Source organism: Chiloscyllium plagiosum, unplaced genomic scaffold (genome assembly GCF_037043375.1).
Source record: "Chiloscyllium plagiosum isolate Xiang-an unplaced genomic scaffold, Cpla_swu_hap1 HiC_scaffold_6, whole genome shotgun sequence".
Lineage (NCBI taxonomy): Eukaryota > Metazoa > Chordata > Chondrichthyes > Orectolobiformes > Hemiscylliidae > Chiloscyllium > Chiloscyllium plagiosum.
In genome coordinates, this window is record NW_028270144.1 from 3,353,679 (window position 1) to 3,370,073 (window position 16,395).

At 42.0% G+C, this 16,395-nt stretch overlaps 1 protein-coding gene across 3 annotated transcripts in view; it reads right to left on the bottom strand.

Moving 5' to 3' along the window:
• Nucleotides 1–220: 220 nt before the first annotated feature.
• The window catches only part of tpp2 (tripeptidyl peptidase 2), a 108,702-nt gene continuing 92,527 nt past the window's right edge, over nucleotides 221–16,395 (bottom strand). For 2 of the 3 annotated variants that reach the window (XM_043691155.2, XM_043691154.2), the window contains 4 exons: nucleotides 10,427–10,557; nucleotides 8,031–8,238; nucleotides 6,139–6,258; nucleotides 221–4,646 (listed from right to left, as the gene is read on the bottom strand). In XM_043691155.2, the coding sequence (XP_043547090.1) occupies nucleotides 4,557–4,646; nucleotides 6,139–6,258; nucleotides 8,031–8,238; nucleotides 10,427–10,557 (549 nt within the window). In that variant the 3' untranslated portion in view covers nucleotides 221–4,556. Of the gene's footprint in view, nucleotides 4,647–6,138; nucleotides 6,259–8,030; nucleotides 8,239–10,426; nucleotides 10,558–16,395 lie in introns of those variants that run through there. The other variant, XR_015757377.1, reaches the window with a different exon arrangement.

Sequence of the window (16,395 nt, forward strand, 5' to 3'; positions counted from 1 at the left end):
GGCAACAGTGCTACCCACTGATCGTGATGGACGTTGCCTACATGGGTCTAGTCCTTTCTGTGATGCTGCTTTCTCTTTTCCTGATTGCAGTTTGAACCTAGCACCTAGCCAAGGAATGTGCAGCAGCTGTAATGACAGCAAGCAGCCAATCACACTGACATATCCAGATACAGAAAACCAGCATGTTAAGAACACTTGAAATTCTTCACTTTGATTTGGGATTTTCAGATTGAATTAACATAGAAGCTAAAATTATGGTAACTTCTCTAATTAAAAATGATGTATTTTGGAGAAGTTTTACTTTTGCGACAAATGTACAATTACCCCCTTAGTGCCAGTGAAACTGTTTTGCAATGTTTATGAAGTTCATGAAGTTTTAAATAAAGCATAGTTTGTTTTTGAAAGAGGGTTTAAAGCGAGATTAAGTGCATGAGCTGACATTCTGCCAGTACAATTGATTTCCATCATTTGCAGGGGAACATACAACAGTGCATCGGTCTGGGGAAGGCAGAATCACTTAAAGCAGCTTGTGACTTCCATGTTATTCTGTGCATGCGCACACTCCAGATGTTGCTGAGAGTATCAGCAGAGAAATGAGGACAGGTATAGACAGTTCTGCCACTGCCACAGTACAAACAGTCTGCATTAACAGTTCCTATGTACATAGGGGCACTAATTTGCTTGGACACTCAAACTCAATGCTCATTCGTTACATTGTCCTCAACTTCATCTTCTGGTTCGACTTTAGGGTATTTTTCTGATTTAGGTTAATTGCTGTCAATTATCAAACATATTGTCAATTTAACCATGCTTAATGGCTTGCCATTTATAACAGCACTGACTCTACACAAATTATATAGTACTGAACAGTGCATTCTCATTCACATTTATTTTTATTGATCAACATTTAGTTTTCTCCAAATCGGAATATACCTAGTCGTTGCATAAAATCATTGTTCCATGTTTCAGATAAAGACAAAGACCACATTGCTTGTGTGACCATGGCCAGACTTCACATGCATTTTGTCACCAGTATAAGCATGAAGATGACTGGATTTGACCTAGCAACCTAGGGTTGGTCAGAGTTCCATCATGCATCAGCTTGAACTGTAAACTGGCATTAGCACAGAAGCTTCTTTAAAATAACCTGCCAGGTTTAAATGTGGATGGTAAATTTATTTTTGCAACGTCAAACACGTTATACAACAGTACAAAAATACAAAAACAAATTTTCAACTCTGTGCCATCATTTTCAACTTGTTATAATTATTAATCGATGTTAGCATTTCTAATATCACAGTCTTCTTCATTAGTAATTGAAATTCTAAATTAGCATAATTAAAATAATTAGGCTCATGATAATTTATTTAATAAAGGATATATCATCATGGTAGCACAAGATAGCAGTGATCTGTAGTGGCAAAAGACCAGTCTGTAAATATGATTTCTTAGTTTCCTTATGTTACTGTAGGGTACAGTTCCACAGAGAAAGTGAGGACTGCAGATGCTGGAGATCAGAGCTTAAAAATGTGTTGTTGGAAAAGCACAGCAGGTCAGGCAGCATCAAAGGAGCAGGAGAATCGACATTTCGGGCATAAGCTCTTCTTCAGGAATCAGGAGGGTGTGCCAAGCAGGCTAATATAAAAGATAGGGAGGAGGGACTTGGGGGAGGGGCGTTGGGAATACGATAGGTGGAAGGAGGTTAAGGTGAAGGTGATAGGCAGGAGAGGGGTGGGGGCGGAGAGATCGGGAAGAAGATTGCAGGTCAAGAAGGCGGTGCTGAATCTGAGGGTTGGGACTGAGAAAAGGTAGGGAGAAGGGAAATGAGAAGGCTGGAGAAATCAGCATTCATCCCTTGTGGTTGGAGGGTTCCGAGGCGGAAGATGAGGCGCTCTTCCTCCAGGCATAGTGTTGCCATAGTCTGGCGATGGAGGAGGCCAAGGACCTGCATGTCCTTGGCGGAGTGGGAGGGGGAGTTAAAATGTTCAGCCACGGGGCGGTTGGGTTGGTTGTTGCGGGTGTCCCAGAGGTGTTCTCTGAAACGTTCTGCAAGTAGGCGGCCTGTCTCCCCAATGTATAGGAGGCCACATCGGGTGCAGTAAATGATGTGTGTGGAGGTACAGGTGAATTTCTGACGGATATGGAAGGATCCCTTGGGGCCTTGGAGGGAAGTGAGGGGGGAGGTGAGGGCGCAAGTTTTGCATTTCTTGTGGTTGCAGGGGAAGGTGCCGGGAGTGGAGGTTGGGTTGGTGGGGGGTGTGGATCTGACGAGGGAGTCGCGGAGGCAGTGGTCTTTCCGGAACGCTGATAGGGATGGGGAGGGAAATATATCCTTGTGGTGGGGTCTGTTTGGAGGTGGCGGAAATGGCGAAGGATGATATGATGTATCTGGAGGTTGGTGGGGTGGTAGGTGAGGACCAGTGGGGTTCTGTGGACAGTTATTTCTACGTAGGTCCAAAGACATTCCCCTTTCCCAGATTTGGGCACACTGAACTGAAAGCTTAAACAGAAACTTATGTACATCATGTAACATTTTAACTGTGGCATACCAAAACTATTTTCTGCATGAGTTGGTAGTCTGATTTCTGTTTATTGAGGTGAGCTAAAGGTGGGGAATTTGCAACAAAGCACCCAGGCTTGTAGTGCAAAACTCTTAGAACTGCATAAGTGTAAAAGACCTCTTACCAAGTGGTGAAACAATTCTACCATTGTATAAAGTTGAAGGGATTACTGTCATTCATGAATTTGGTTGTATGGATAGCAACCAAAATGCATGGTTTAGAACTGGTTATTAACAAATTGTGCAGGCCTTGCACTTCTATCATATAAAGATTCAACTTATTTAAGTAATTGTACAAGAAATGTAGTTATGCGGCAAAGGGCAATATGTCCAAACATCATAAGGTCATGGAAAAAATCCCTGACTGTGCTACACAACATTAAAATGTTATATTTCAATGTCTTTGGGTTATAAATTGAACAATATTAACTCCCAGTACTTTCTGGCATACCAAGATTTCATTTCAAAATTGAAAATAAAAGTTTGGAAATATTATAGAAAAGATCATTAAGTATATGTAAAATAGAAACTTAGTCATACAAGTCTTTGTTTTATGCATCATGGTTTGTCATTTTAATATTGGATTTTTTTTTTACTTAAAAAGAACTACAATACACATGTTTATACATTAAATTGAAGTTGGGTAATCATGTTTTCATGGTCTTTGAACAATAAATGGTATACCACACATCTTAAAATGATAAAATGGTTGAACCGATTGCAAGAAGCTTTTGAACAGAAATCTTCCAACCACAGACTTATGGATACCAGTACCCATCTTCACAAGTCTCCTAACCTACCCAATGTAGCCTTTACATGCACCTTGGGTATTCAGATTCAAGACAAGAATATTGGACCTTAATTTAAAATGTAGCAATACCATGGCACTGCACCCATGCAACCTCCATTATGAACACAATTTTTCTTGTTTGGCGAAGCTTTATTCAGATTATACCTTTAAAAGACCTTACGTATGCCTTGCTTAATAAATGCATTACATTAAACCATTCCTATATCAGTCACAACTTTGCCTGTACTCTCAGGTTAAATCAAGATGAGAGTTCTAAATTTTCAAAGTTTAATTTTCTGATTAACCCAATTGGAAATTAGAGTTGCTTAACAAAATTTGTTAAATGCCACTGTACTTAATTCGTTTTTGTACAGACTGGAATCATATTGTTCAAGGTAATGATAATTTTAAAGCATTGAATATCAATTTGTTTCCCCTTCAATAGTATACTTGGGCCAATTGGGGGTAGGCAAAGTACAAATGCACTAAAGGTCTTTAAATATATGCATTTTTTTTCATATGAAACTGTAAGGCATTGGAAAACTACCCAAGAAGACAATCAAAATATCAACTGCATTAATTTCACTAAACACTTATGATAATGCATTGATAACTTGCCTGTTCCATATTGTCACAAGTTTAATTTGAGCACCACAGGCCTACTGAAATTGATGTATGAAGTATAGATGCCAATATTTTTCAGTTTCAGTCTGGGTATTTCATTGCAGGTAAAGAAAGTGCCCAGGAATAGTTTGGTATTAGAATTAGACTCATTTCCTTAAGTCTTGGGATAAAATGACAAATATTACAAACAAGTTGGGCCCACTAGAGGGCAAAAAAGGTTATAACTGATAAATATGCATAAATTTTAAATGTAAATAAATGAATACCAGACAATTCAATAAATAAATATCTATTTTAAAACAGTAACAATTAAACCTAAAGAACACCTAGTATCATACCTAGGAGGCCTAAGCACATTGTTTGCTTAAGCTTTGAAAGAAAATTGAACAATGCACAATTTATTTTTAAATCAAGTATTATACCATGGCAAACAGCAGTAACAGAAATGTCATACAATTATTATATCCATTAATGAATGAAAACATACTGTATAAAAGTCCAAAATACTTAGAAAATAAGACAAAAGTATAAAAATTATTAAATTTAATTTCTTCAATCAATTTGATGCCTGTGACAATTATCCTAAAAAGGAGTATAGTCATGTGGATACATTACTGGAAGCCAGCTCTCTGTAAATGATGCACAATGGCTCCATCCAAGAGACTTCATTATCTAAGTGAAACAAACACATGAATATTACAAGAAACATCTCAGACAGAGCAACAAACCAGTAACATACATATTTTGCATGATATAGGAAGTGTGTGGTGAACAACACCATAGTTTTAATTCACTACCACACAAAGCTGTGGAGACCAGGTCATTGAGTATATTTAAGACTGAGATAGATAGGTTCTTGATTGTCAAAGGGATCAAGGGTTATGGGGAGAAGTGAGAAAATGGGGTTGAGAAATTCATGAACTAGGAGAAAGTGAGGATTGCAGATGCTGGAGTATCAGAGCTGAAAAATGTGTTGCTGGAAAAGCGCAGCAGGTCAGGCAGCCTCAAAGGAGCAGGAGAAATTCCTGCTCGTTCCTGAAGAAGGGCTTATGCCCAAAACATCGATTCTCCTGCTCCTTTGATGCTGCCTGACCTGCTGCGCTTTTCCAGCAACACATCTTTCAGCTTTGAGAAATTTACCAGCCATGATTGAATGACAGAGCAAACTCAAAGGGCTGAATGGCCTAATTTCTGCTCCTATGTCTTGTGGTATAGTGACCATCTAATTTTGATTAATTACAAATAAAACACTACCAACTAATTTAATTTTCACAACCTTGTTGTCCAATTGGAGGGAGAGATTTTGATAATCACGCTTGTCAATTTCGATGACCCCCTGCCTCCATATTAAAACAATTAAAAATAGTACTATTTAGTTCTCCATTGGTGACCTCCAAAGATAATTTTCAGGATAGTTAGTCAGGTCATGTAGCAACATAGAAACTAAGAGCAGGAGTAGGCCCTTCCAGCTTGCTCGACCATTCAATATGATCATGGCTGATCATCCAACTCAGTAACCTGTTCCTGCTTTCTCCCCATATGCTTTCCTTTTAGTCCCAAAAACTATAGCTAACTCCTTGAAAACATTAAAACTTTTGGATATAATTGAATATTGTCACAATCGAAATGGAAAAGTCAAGTGGACCACTTTATGCTGGACATGACAATCACATCCTAAAGCAGCTGTTAGGACTTGATTACCATAGTCAAGCAGTCCAATAATGTTTTAGATGAGTGTTCATGTCACTTCAAAGTTGTCAGTTACCAAACTGGCAATCACCACACACTGGGACAATCGGACAAGTGAGCAAAAGGGGCTTGACTCCATCCTCTTTCTTGGTGGGACTGCTCACCATTTCCTCTTGGAATATCTTCGACCACACTGATTTTTCTTCAGGCAACGGATTCCAATTCATATTTGATAAATCGCACAGTTCAGAAACATCTGCCTTGCTTAATTGAGAGTAGCAAGGCTTTTCCATAACTACATTGAATTCAACTCAATTATGATCACTACCACCAAAATGCTCTACCAAGGGAAGAATTTCTACTGGATTCAATATTTACACATGCATAAATCTCTCCTCACTGCTACTGATTCTTGCTCTTTTACATGTGCATATGTTGTCATCTATTATCACAAATTAATACAAATAAGTCTTACCTGAATGCAATTTTTCCAGTTTTCCTTACTTGGCTTATCCTCCAGAAGTTTCATTGCAAATTTGAGCGCCCGGCCATACATTTTGTTCACGAGTGCATGTTTGTATGCAAAAGTTAAAACCTATCAAGACCAACAGGAATTAAAGCATTTAAATGTTTTGCAATATAGGAAACAGAATTAAACAAGAAACATTTCAGCTTGCCACAATTTTCCAATTTTAACTAACTTTTGATACAAGGATTCTCATTTTATCTCTGTGCTATTAATATTAATGACCTGCATGAGGGAAGTGAATGGACTGTTGACATGTTTGCTGATAATCCAAAAAACAAAGGTGTGAAAGCAAGTGGTGAGGATAATACAGACTCTACAGAGGGATACAGACAGGATACGTGAGTGGTGAGGATAATACAGACTCTACAGAGGGATACAGACAGGATACGTGAGTGGTGAGGATAATACAGACCCTACAGAGGGATACAGACAGGATACGTGAGTGGTGTGGATAATACAGACTCTACAGAGGGATACAGACAGGATAAGTGAGCGGTGTGGATAACGCAGACTCTACAGAGGGATACAGACAGGATACGTGAGTGGTGAGGATAATACAGACTCTACAGAGGGATACAGACAGGATACGTGAGTGGTGAGGATAATACAGACCCTACAGAGGGATACAGACAGGATAAGTGAGCGGTGTGGATAACGCAGACTCTACAGAGGGATACAGACAGGATAAGTGAGTGGCGAGGATAATGCAGACTCTATAGAGGGATACACACAGGATAAGTGAGAGGCCAAAACCTGGTAAATGGAAAATAATGTGTGGAGAATGACAGATATACCCTTTTGCAGGACGAATAAAAGAGCTGAAATTATTTAAATGGAGACAGGATCTGCACATCCTCGTGCATAAATCACAAGCTAGCACACAGGTTCAGCGGGTGCTATGGAAGGCAAACAGAGTGTCAGCCCTTTTTCAAAAGGGAAAGGAGAATAAAATTAGGCAAACCTTGCTAAAACTAATTAGGCCAGACCTAAAACATCACAAAGAATTCTGTTCCTTTTATTTAAATAAATTGGCATCGGAGACAATCTCAGCAACTTAATGAAAGGTGATCTTAGTGAAACCTACAAAATACTTAAAGCAATAAACAGAGTAAATGCAAGTATGATCTCTCCCCTGATTGAGGAGTCGAGATGTATTGGTAGAACTTTAAATAAAGGGGATAGCATTTAGGACCAAAATTGTGAGAATGTTTTTTACTCAGCTGGTTCAGATTTTTTGGAATTTTCTAGCCTAGAGGATTGTGGAATGTCAGTCATTGAGGATACATACAGGAGCGGTCATTAATCTTTTGATTATATTGGTGTAAATTAGTTAGTTTGTGTTTTCCTGATGTGATTCATGCCTTAATCCTTGTGCCTTAGCACTGAAGATGTGATCGATTAAAAATGGGGAGGACCACCTCTCGATCTGAGTCCTGGTTGCCACTTTTAAAGTAGATCACAGCTCTACTTAAATTTGGTCTGTTTCAGGTCAGCACTCTCTGCTGGAACTAATGTATGGTCTTAGATACAGAATCAGAGTTATGACATCAGAGTTCCAGTAGTACTTTTCTTTTGTATTAGCACAATGACAAATTGTTTTTGATGAAGGGACCAGGATATTTCAAACAGCAATAACAATCTTTATGGGTGAAAAACTAAATAATTTGAGCACTATGAAGCATAAATGTGTTGGAAACTGAGGGACTCCTAAAATCTTAACTTCCTGGTCCAAGTTAAAATCACTTTGGGTAACCACTAGGCAATTTTAAACATTTAATCCACTGCAAGGTATATGGGTTGCACCTTCAGAAATAACAAAATGAAGAAAACAACTTTACCTTAGCATCAGTGAGTTCTGCCCATTTAATTATTTCTGAGAAAGTTTCGATCAAGCTTTTGAAGCTGCCTTTGGTATCATCTTCTGTATTGTCTGTCTCTTCTGAGGCAGCACCATCCTGTGAATGGAGCTGCAGAAGTCTATCTGCCAGTGCACAGCCCTTTCGGCACAAAGCATCAATCAGGGAGGATTTTTGTTTCTCCATATCACTAAGCATCGAATAACAATGAAGACAATAAAACAAAACAGTTCAGCACTTCAAACAGATATATCTTCCTGGAAAACAACATTTGTCTAAGCAAATTAATTAGTTGAAGCTGAACAAAATCTTTAAGAACTTAGTAAGAAAAATAAGAACGTAGTTTGTGTCTGTGCAATACTTAGCAAAACCTTTGATGGATGGTTTCAGAAAACAAAGGTATATTTCTTTGATGAGTGGGTGGGGCCTTTGATAATGTTAATTGCTTTTCTGAGGCAGTGGCAATCAGAGATGGAGTCAATGCATGGGGGGCTGGTATAGGTGGGGTCAATGGGTGGGGGGGCTGGTATAGATGGAGTCAATGGGTGGGGGGCTGGTATTGATGGAGTCAATGGGTGGGGGGCTGGTATAGATGGAGTCAATGGATGGGAGGCTGGTATATGGGGTCAATGGATGGGAGGCTGGTATAGATGGGGTCAATGGATGGGAGGCTGGTATAGATGGGGTCAATGGATGGGAGGCTGGTATAGATGGAGTCAATGGATGGCAGGCTGGTACAGGTGGAGTCAATGGGTGTGGGGCTGGTATAGATAGAGTCAATGGATGGGGGGCTGGTATAAATGGAGTCAATGGATGGAAGGCTGGTATAGGTGGAGTCAATGGATGGGAGGATGGTACAGGTGGAGTCAATGGGTGGGGGACTGGTATAAATGCAGTCAATGGATGGGGGGCTGGTATAGATGGAGTCAATGGATGGGAGGCTGGTATAGATGGAGTCAATGGGTGTGGGGCTGGTATAGATGGAGTCAATGGGTGTGGGGCTGGTAGAGATGGAGTCAATGGGTGTGGGGCTGGTATAGATGGGGTCAATGGATGGGGAGAAAGTGAGGTCTGCAGATGCTGGAGATCAGAGCTGAAAATGTGTTGCTCGAAAAGCGCAGCAGGTCAGGCAGTATCCAGGAACAGGAGAATCGACGTTTCGGGCATAAGCCCTTCTTCAGGAAAGGCAATGGATGGGGGTCTGGTATAGGGCTGGTACAGATGGAGTCAATGGATGGGGGGCTGGTATAAATGGAGTCAATGGATGGGAGGCTGTTATAGGTGGAGTCAATGGATGGGAGGCTGGTACAGATGGAGTAAATGGGTGGGGGACTGGTATAGATGCAGTCAATGGGTGGGGGGCTGGTATAGATGGAGTCAATGGATGGGAGGCTGGTATAGATAGGGTCAATGGATGGGGGTCTGGTATAGGGCTGGTACAGATGGAGTCAATGGGTGTGGGGCTGGTATAGATAGAGTCAATGGATGGGGGGCTGGTATAGATAGAGTCAATGGATGGGAGGCTGGTATAGATGGAGTCAATGGATGGGAGGCTGGTATAGATGGAGTCAATGGGTGGGAGGCTGGTATAGATGGGGTCAATGGATGGGGGTCTGGTATAGGGCTGGTACAGATGGAGTCAATGGGTGTGGGGCTGGTATAGATAGAGTCAATGGATGGGGGGCTGGTATAGATGGAGTCAATGGGTAGGGGGCTGGTATAGATGGAGTCAATGGATGGGAGGCTGGTATAGATGGGGTCAATGGATGGGGGTCTGGTATAGGGCTGGTACAGATGGAGTCAATGGGTGTGGGGCTGGTATAGATAGAGTCAATGGATGGGGGGCTGGTATAAATGGAGTCAATGGATGGGAGGCTGTTATAGATGGGGTCAATGGATGGGAGGCTGGTATAGATGGAGTCAATGGATGGGAGGCTGGTATTGATGGGGTCAATGGATCGGGGTCTGGTATAGGGATGGTACAGATGGAGTCAATGGGAGGGGGGGGGGGCTGGTATAGATGGAGTCAATGGGTGGGAGCCTGGTTTAGTGATGGACTGGGAAATGCAATGTTTCTAACTATGGAGATATTCTGTTTCAAATGTTACTTTCTCTTTTATTTTACCATTGGATTTGCAAAAAAATGAGAACGGAGTTCAAGGTTTGGAGTTATGGATCAATTTCACATCCAAAATCCCAGATCAGAAAATACAATTATAAGAAACTTTATTATTATGAGTAATTTCTTGAGATCATGTTCAGTACTACAAAGAGCAGACACAAAACACTTAGGTTAACCAGACATCAATTATTAATTTCCAGAAATCTCTTCTGTAAGTCAACAATGGAATCCAAACTAAATCTTAGTTATTATGCACCTCTTGACAGCAGCAGCTTCAGGTCTGGAGTCTGTCTTCGTGGCGAGATGAACGGCTAAGGCAGTTTGATCAATATGAGATATGACATCGTCTGCTGCTTCCACAATTTCATCTATTCTTTTGATTCGGTCCTATATGACAGAGAGGTCAGAATCCTTGAACTGGTTGTATTAACAGAGAACAAGCATTCATATATTACTCTAAGTGGAGAGAAGGTTACATGTTTTATTATGAGGGAGGCATTGGGGAAAAAGAGGATAAGGTCAGTTAAAAGGAATAGAGACTGAGCCAAATTAGAGGAAATAGAGATGGTTGCAAATTGAGTTGAAAAGATGGCTGAGGAAGTCTTTTTAAGGTGGAAAAAATGTTGAGAGATTACCAGGGAGAGAAGCAAAGCCAAGTCAACTGAAAGCTCTCAAATGAATGGCAGCAGCAGGATGCATGGGAGAACAGGGAATAGGAGAGAATGACGTTAGAAGACAGGGAACCAATATTCATCACCATGGCTGAGGAAATTAGTGAGCAGGACTTTGTGAGCAAGATGTGGAGGCTACAAGATTATCAAGGAGGATATCAGATAAAGAGGGGAGAAATTGGATCACCCCAAAATGGGCATGAAGTGCATTATAATTAACTTTAGCCCATTCATTGCCTTGGTGCAGAAAGTGCTCTCTATAAATGATCTGTAAAGTTCCAGCCATTACTGATGACTGGGGCTACTTAAAGGCAGCTGCTCCTCAGAAATGGGTGATGTACTGGGGAGTGCACAAAGTGTGGAACACTAGACAAGTCAATGTGAGCTGTGTCATATCAAGGATTGTCTATACGTACTCCACTGCATTGTATGAAAATCTTTCACAAGGAGGAAGGACATCTTGTATCTCCTGAAAGGAATTAAGACACCGACCAGACCAACGCTAAACCATGCTAAAGGAACATTGAGAATCATTAGCAGCAGATGTCAATACCAGAAGCTTTGCTGCAAGATAATAGATAGAAAAAGCATTAAATTCAAAAATCTGCCTTGTGTCATTAAGGTGTGTCAATTCAATTTCAAATGGCAAATCCTACCAGTTCTTTCCCTACCCTCATCTACTAGTCAATCTCTACAGCTCCCTTCACTCATCTACCAATAATCTCTGCTCATCAGTGATTAACCTTTAATTCATAGGCTTTACTCTCACACACTTATCATTATTGCAAACCTCATCCCACAGCCTGCCACACACAGTGACAAGTGTGACTCCTTCCGACAGGAGAAGATGGTGCATTATAGCAAGCCACCATGAAGAATGGGGAGCAGAGCAGAATGCCTGAATATTTAAACTTACATGGGTAGAAACATGGCTGGCTATCATGGGAGGGGCATTACTGAAGCAGGCTGAAGGATCAATGATGAGTATATCAGCATTCTGAATCCATTTTCACTCATATCATTTCTCCTTCAATACACAACCTCAGACATACTTGCTGCAGATAACATAAGTATACACTTTTACTTTCTAGTCTCTCCTCACCATGAGCTAATCCTTGTATTTTATTTCAGCAAGCCAAAACATGCAGCCTTTTCAGTCAGCACAGGAAGAGGAAAATGACAGTGAACATAAAGAGGCAAACTCATTCTATCTCATTGCTGCAGTCACAATGCACGTTATAGATGTTAGACACAGGAGGGGTTTGAACATGATGAGACACAAGGAACACGAGTGCAGGACCCCCAACCCAGGGCAGTGGGAAAGAAGAGTGAAGGTACTACTGCTCCAGCTGGCAAGGTCACACATTAATTCATTTGAAAAGAGAGTGAGATGAGGACTTTGATGGGCCAGGCTACAGAGGAAAGTTGATTGGTGCACATAATCAAATACTTGGTGCATTATAAAAACCAGGGTTCATATCAAAGAGCATGGAAGAGCCCAGCACTACCTTAGTGCAGGGATTTGCCCAGAGACTGGAGCCTATCCTTGCCAGCATTGAACAGGTGAACAGTTTAATAGCATATAGAATATAGTGTAGCCAGCAGCTCTAGATGCCAGTCAAGAGTAATCGGTTGAAGATACTGATAAATTGCTCTTATAGAATATAGTGTAGCTTTTATTCCTGATGAAGGGCTTTTGCCCGAAACGTCGATTTTGCCTGTCCTCGGATGCTGCCTGAATTGCTGTGCTCTTCCAGCACCACTGATCCAGAATCTGGTTTCCAGCATCTGCAGTCATTGTTTTTACCCAGTTTAATAGCATAGCTGTGGAACCCAAATGCAAAGTCATACAGTGGGTAGCACAGTTTCCATAACAACAAATTATTTGCTTCAAAGGTTGGAATGCTCTCTTAAAACCTCAGATCGCTGCTATCATAATTCTGCTCGCTGCTATTCAAAGGGGTTTCCATGGCATCCCAGGAATCTGATGAAGGGCTTATGTCTGAAACATCGAGTCTTCTGCTCCTGAGATGCCAGATCTGCTGTGCTTTTCCAGCACACTTTTTGACTCATCCCAGAAATCTGTCAATTTGATTTCAGCCAGATCAGAAGGACTTGATAAAGCACCATTTGGTGAGAGTGACAGCGGCTCTGAGGAACATGAACCTGCTATCCTGTAAAAATGCTAGCAGGCTAGGTTCCAATCTCTGCCAGCTAATCAGATGGCTGATACTTCAAACTGCACACCTTGTTACTGGGTATGATCTCGCAGGATTAGATGTGCTCCAAGTTGTCTTTCACGTCCATCTGCATTCTCTTCACTTGGAGATTAACCCCCCAGAACCAAAGACAATGATGGGCACAAAGGGGAGACTGATTTATTTTTCAGCATCATTTCAGGACTGAATTTACAAAATTGGATTGGAACTTTTTTGTCAGAAAGAAAATGATATTATAATCAGTATTGGAAAATAGACAGAGACATGGGACTGTCAATGAATGGTGTGGTTGAGGTGACTGATATTGCCCGATTTTTTTCATGTTGAGTCTGAGCAAAAGAGACTATCTGCATTGTATCACATGCTTTTGAAATCCTCCTTCTCCTTATTCGCATTTGAAAGGTAATGCCAGGACATTTTCTTGATAATGTCCACTAAGTGCAGCAGGGTATGACAAATCTTGATGCCCACTCAGATGGGTATTGCAGATCTGCTCAGTCTGGAACAGTGTAGGCAGTGGAAGCATGGCCCAAGAAAACCGATCATGTATTCTCATACTGTTTCACTTGGCAGAATGCCTCTCATTGCTGACCTGCTGTACATATGGACCAGAATGTTGAATCATGTCATGAATGATAATCAAAAAAAAATTGAAGATAAACTAGCAAGCAATTTGAAAACAGACAGCAAGAGTTTTTTCAAAGATATAAAAAAATTCAAACTCCCAAGTGAACATAGGGCCATTGAAGCATTAGGGAGGAGAAATAATAATGGGGAACTAGGAAATGGTGGAAGAATTCAATTAATATTTTGCATCTGTCTTCACAATAGAAGACACAACTATATTCCAAAAATACTAAATAATCAAGGGGCAAAAGGGGAGCCGACTCGACGGACCAAATGGCATAATTCTGCTTCTACGTCGGGGGGGGGGGGGAGTGTGATTGAAAATAAGTACAAAAATTATCACTGGAGAGCAAAGTACGAGGTAAAGTAATGGGACTAAAGCCTGGTAGGTCCCTAGACCTAATGAGTATCAACCATGTATTTTAAGAAAGTGGCTGCAGAGATAGTACACTGCTTGTGATCTTCCAAGAATCCTTAGATTCTGGAAAAGAGCTGGAACCATATTCAGAAAAGGAGGGAAACAAAAATAAGCAACTATAGGCTGGTTAGCTTAACATCTGTTATTGGCCCATTATGAAGGACGCAATAGAAGAACATTTATAAATACATAAGACGATCAAGCAGAGTCAGCACAATTTCATGAAAAAGACAATTATTTTTAAAATTCTTTGAAGATGATAGGTAAAGGGGAAGCAGTAGATATAATATATTTGGATTTCCAAAGATGTTCAATAAGATATTGCTTGTTTGGCAACTGAATAAGACAAGAATTCAATGTGCTCAGAGCAGCATCATAGAACACCAACAAAGAATCCCTACAGTGTGGAAACAGGTCCTTCAGCCCAACAAGTCTACACCGACCCCTTCAAAGAGTGATCTACCCAGACCCATTCCCCTTCCCCATTATCCTATATTTATCCCTGACTAATGTACCTAACCTACACATCCCTGACCACTACGGGACAATTTAGCATGGCCAATTCAGCTAACCTGCACATCTTTGGATTGTGGGAGGAAACCCACACAGACACGGGGAGAATGTGTACACTCCACATAGACTGGTGCCTGAAGCTGGAATCAAATCCAGGTCCCTGGTGCTGTGAGGCAAGAGTGGTAACCACTGAGCCACCATGCCACCCCAGTACATTGGCATAGATGAAGGACTGACTAACTAAAAATACAACAGAGTTGGGATTGGGGATAACATTTTCAAGATGGCAATCTGTAACAAGTAGACTGCCAATGGGGTCGGTAGTGGAGCAGCAATTATTTATAATATATGTTAGTGACTGGGATGAGGGAAGGGAATAGACTATCGCCAGGCTTGTGGATGGTGTTAAATAGGTGGGAAGGAAAGTGTTGAGGATGATACAAAGAATCTACAGAGGGATACAGACATTTAAATGAATGGACAGAAACTTCTGCAGATTGAATATAATCCGGAAAATGTGAGATTAAGCACTTTCTCAGCAAAAATAAAGGAATTGAATATTATTTAAATGGTGACAGCCAAAAATACAGAATTCTTGCTTAAATTGCATATTCTCCCAATTCCTTCGTCTCCGCCGCATCTGCTCCCAGGAGGACCAGTTCAAAATACGTACAACACAGATGGCCTCCTTCTTCAAGGACCGCAATTTCCCCCCCGACGTGGTCGACGGTGCCCTCCACCGCATCTCCTCCACTTCCCGCTCCTCCGCCCTTGAGCCCCTCCCCTCCAACCGCCACCAGGACAGAACCCCACTGGTCCTCACCTACCACCCCACCAATCTCCATGTACAGCGCATCATCCGCCGTCACTTCCGCCACCTCCAAACAGACCCCAGCACCAAGGATATATTTCCCTCCCCTCCCCTATCAGCTTTCCGTAGAGACCACTCCCTCCGCGACGCCCTTGTCAGATCCACACCCCCCACCGACCCAACCTCCACTCCCGGCACCTTCCCTTGCAACCGCAGGAGGTGCAACACTTGCGCCCACACCTCCCCCCTCACTTCTCTCCAAGGCCCCAAAGGAAACTTCCATATCCGCCACAGATTCACCTGCACCTCCACCCACATTATCTACTGCATCCGCTGCAGCCGGTGTGGCCTCCTCTATATTGGGGAGACAGGCCGCCTACTTGCGGAGCGATTCAGAGAGCACCTCTGGGCCACCCGGACGAACCAACCCAACCACCCTGTAGCACAACATTTCAACTCCCCCTCCCACTCCACCGAGGATATGCAGGTCATTGGACTCATCCACCGCCAAACCACAACAATGCGACGGTCGGAGGAGGAGCGTCTTATCTTCCGACTGGGAACCGTCCAACCACAGGGGATGAACTTGGACTTCACCAGTTTCTTCATCCCCCCTCCCCCCACCTTGTCTCAGCCGAATCCCTCCAGCCCGGCACCGCCTTCCTGACCTGCAGTCTTCTTCTTGACCTCTCCGCCTCCATCCTACTCCGACCTATCACCCTCACCTTGACCTCTTTCCACCTATCACATTTCCAACGCCCCTCCTCCAAGTCCCTCCTCCCTACCTTTTATCTTCTCCTGCTGAACACTCTCTGCTCATTCCTGAAGAAGGGCCTGTGCCCGAAACGTCGAATCTCCTGTTCCCTGGATGCTGCCTGACCTGCTGTGCTGTTCCAGCAATAAAGTTTCAACTTTGATCTCCAGCATCTGCAGACCTCACTTTCTCCATGGCTCTAATCAGACTAC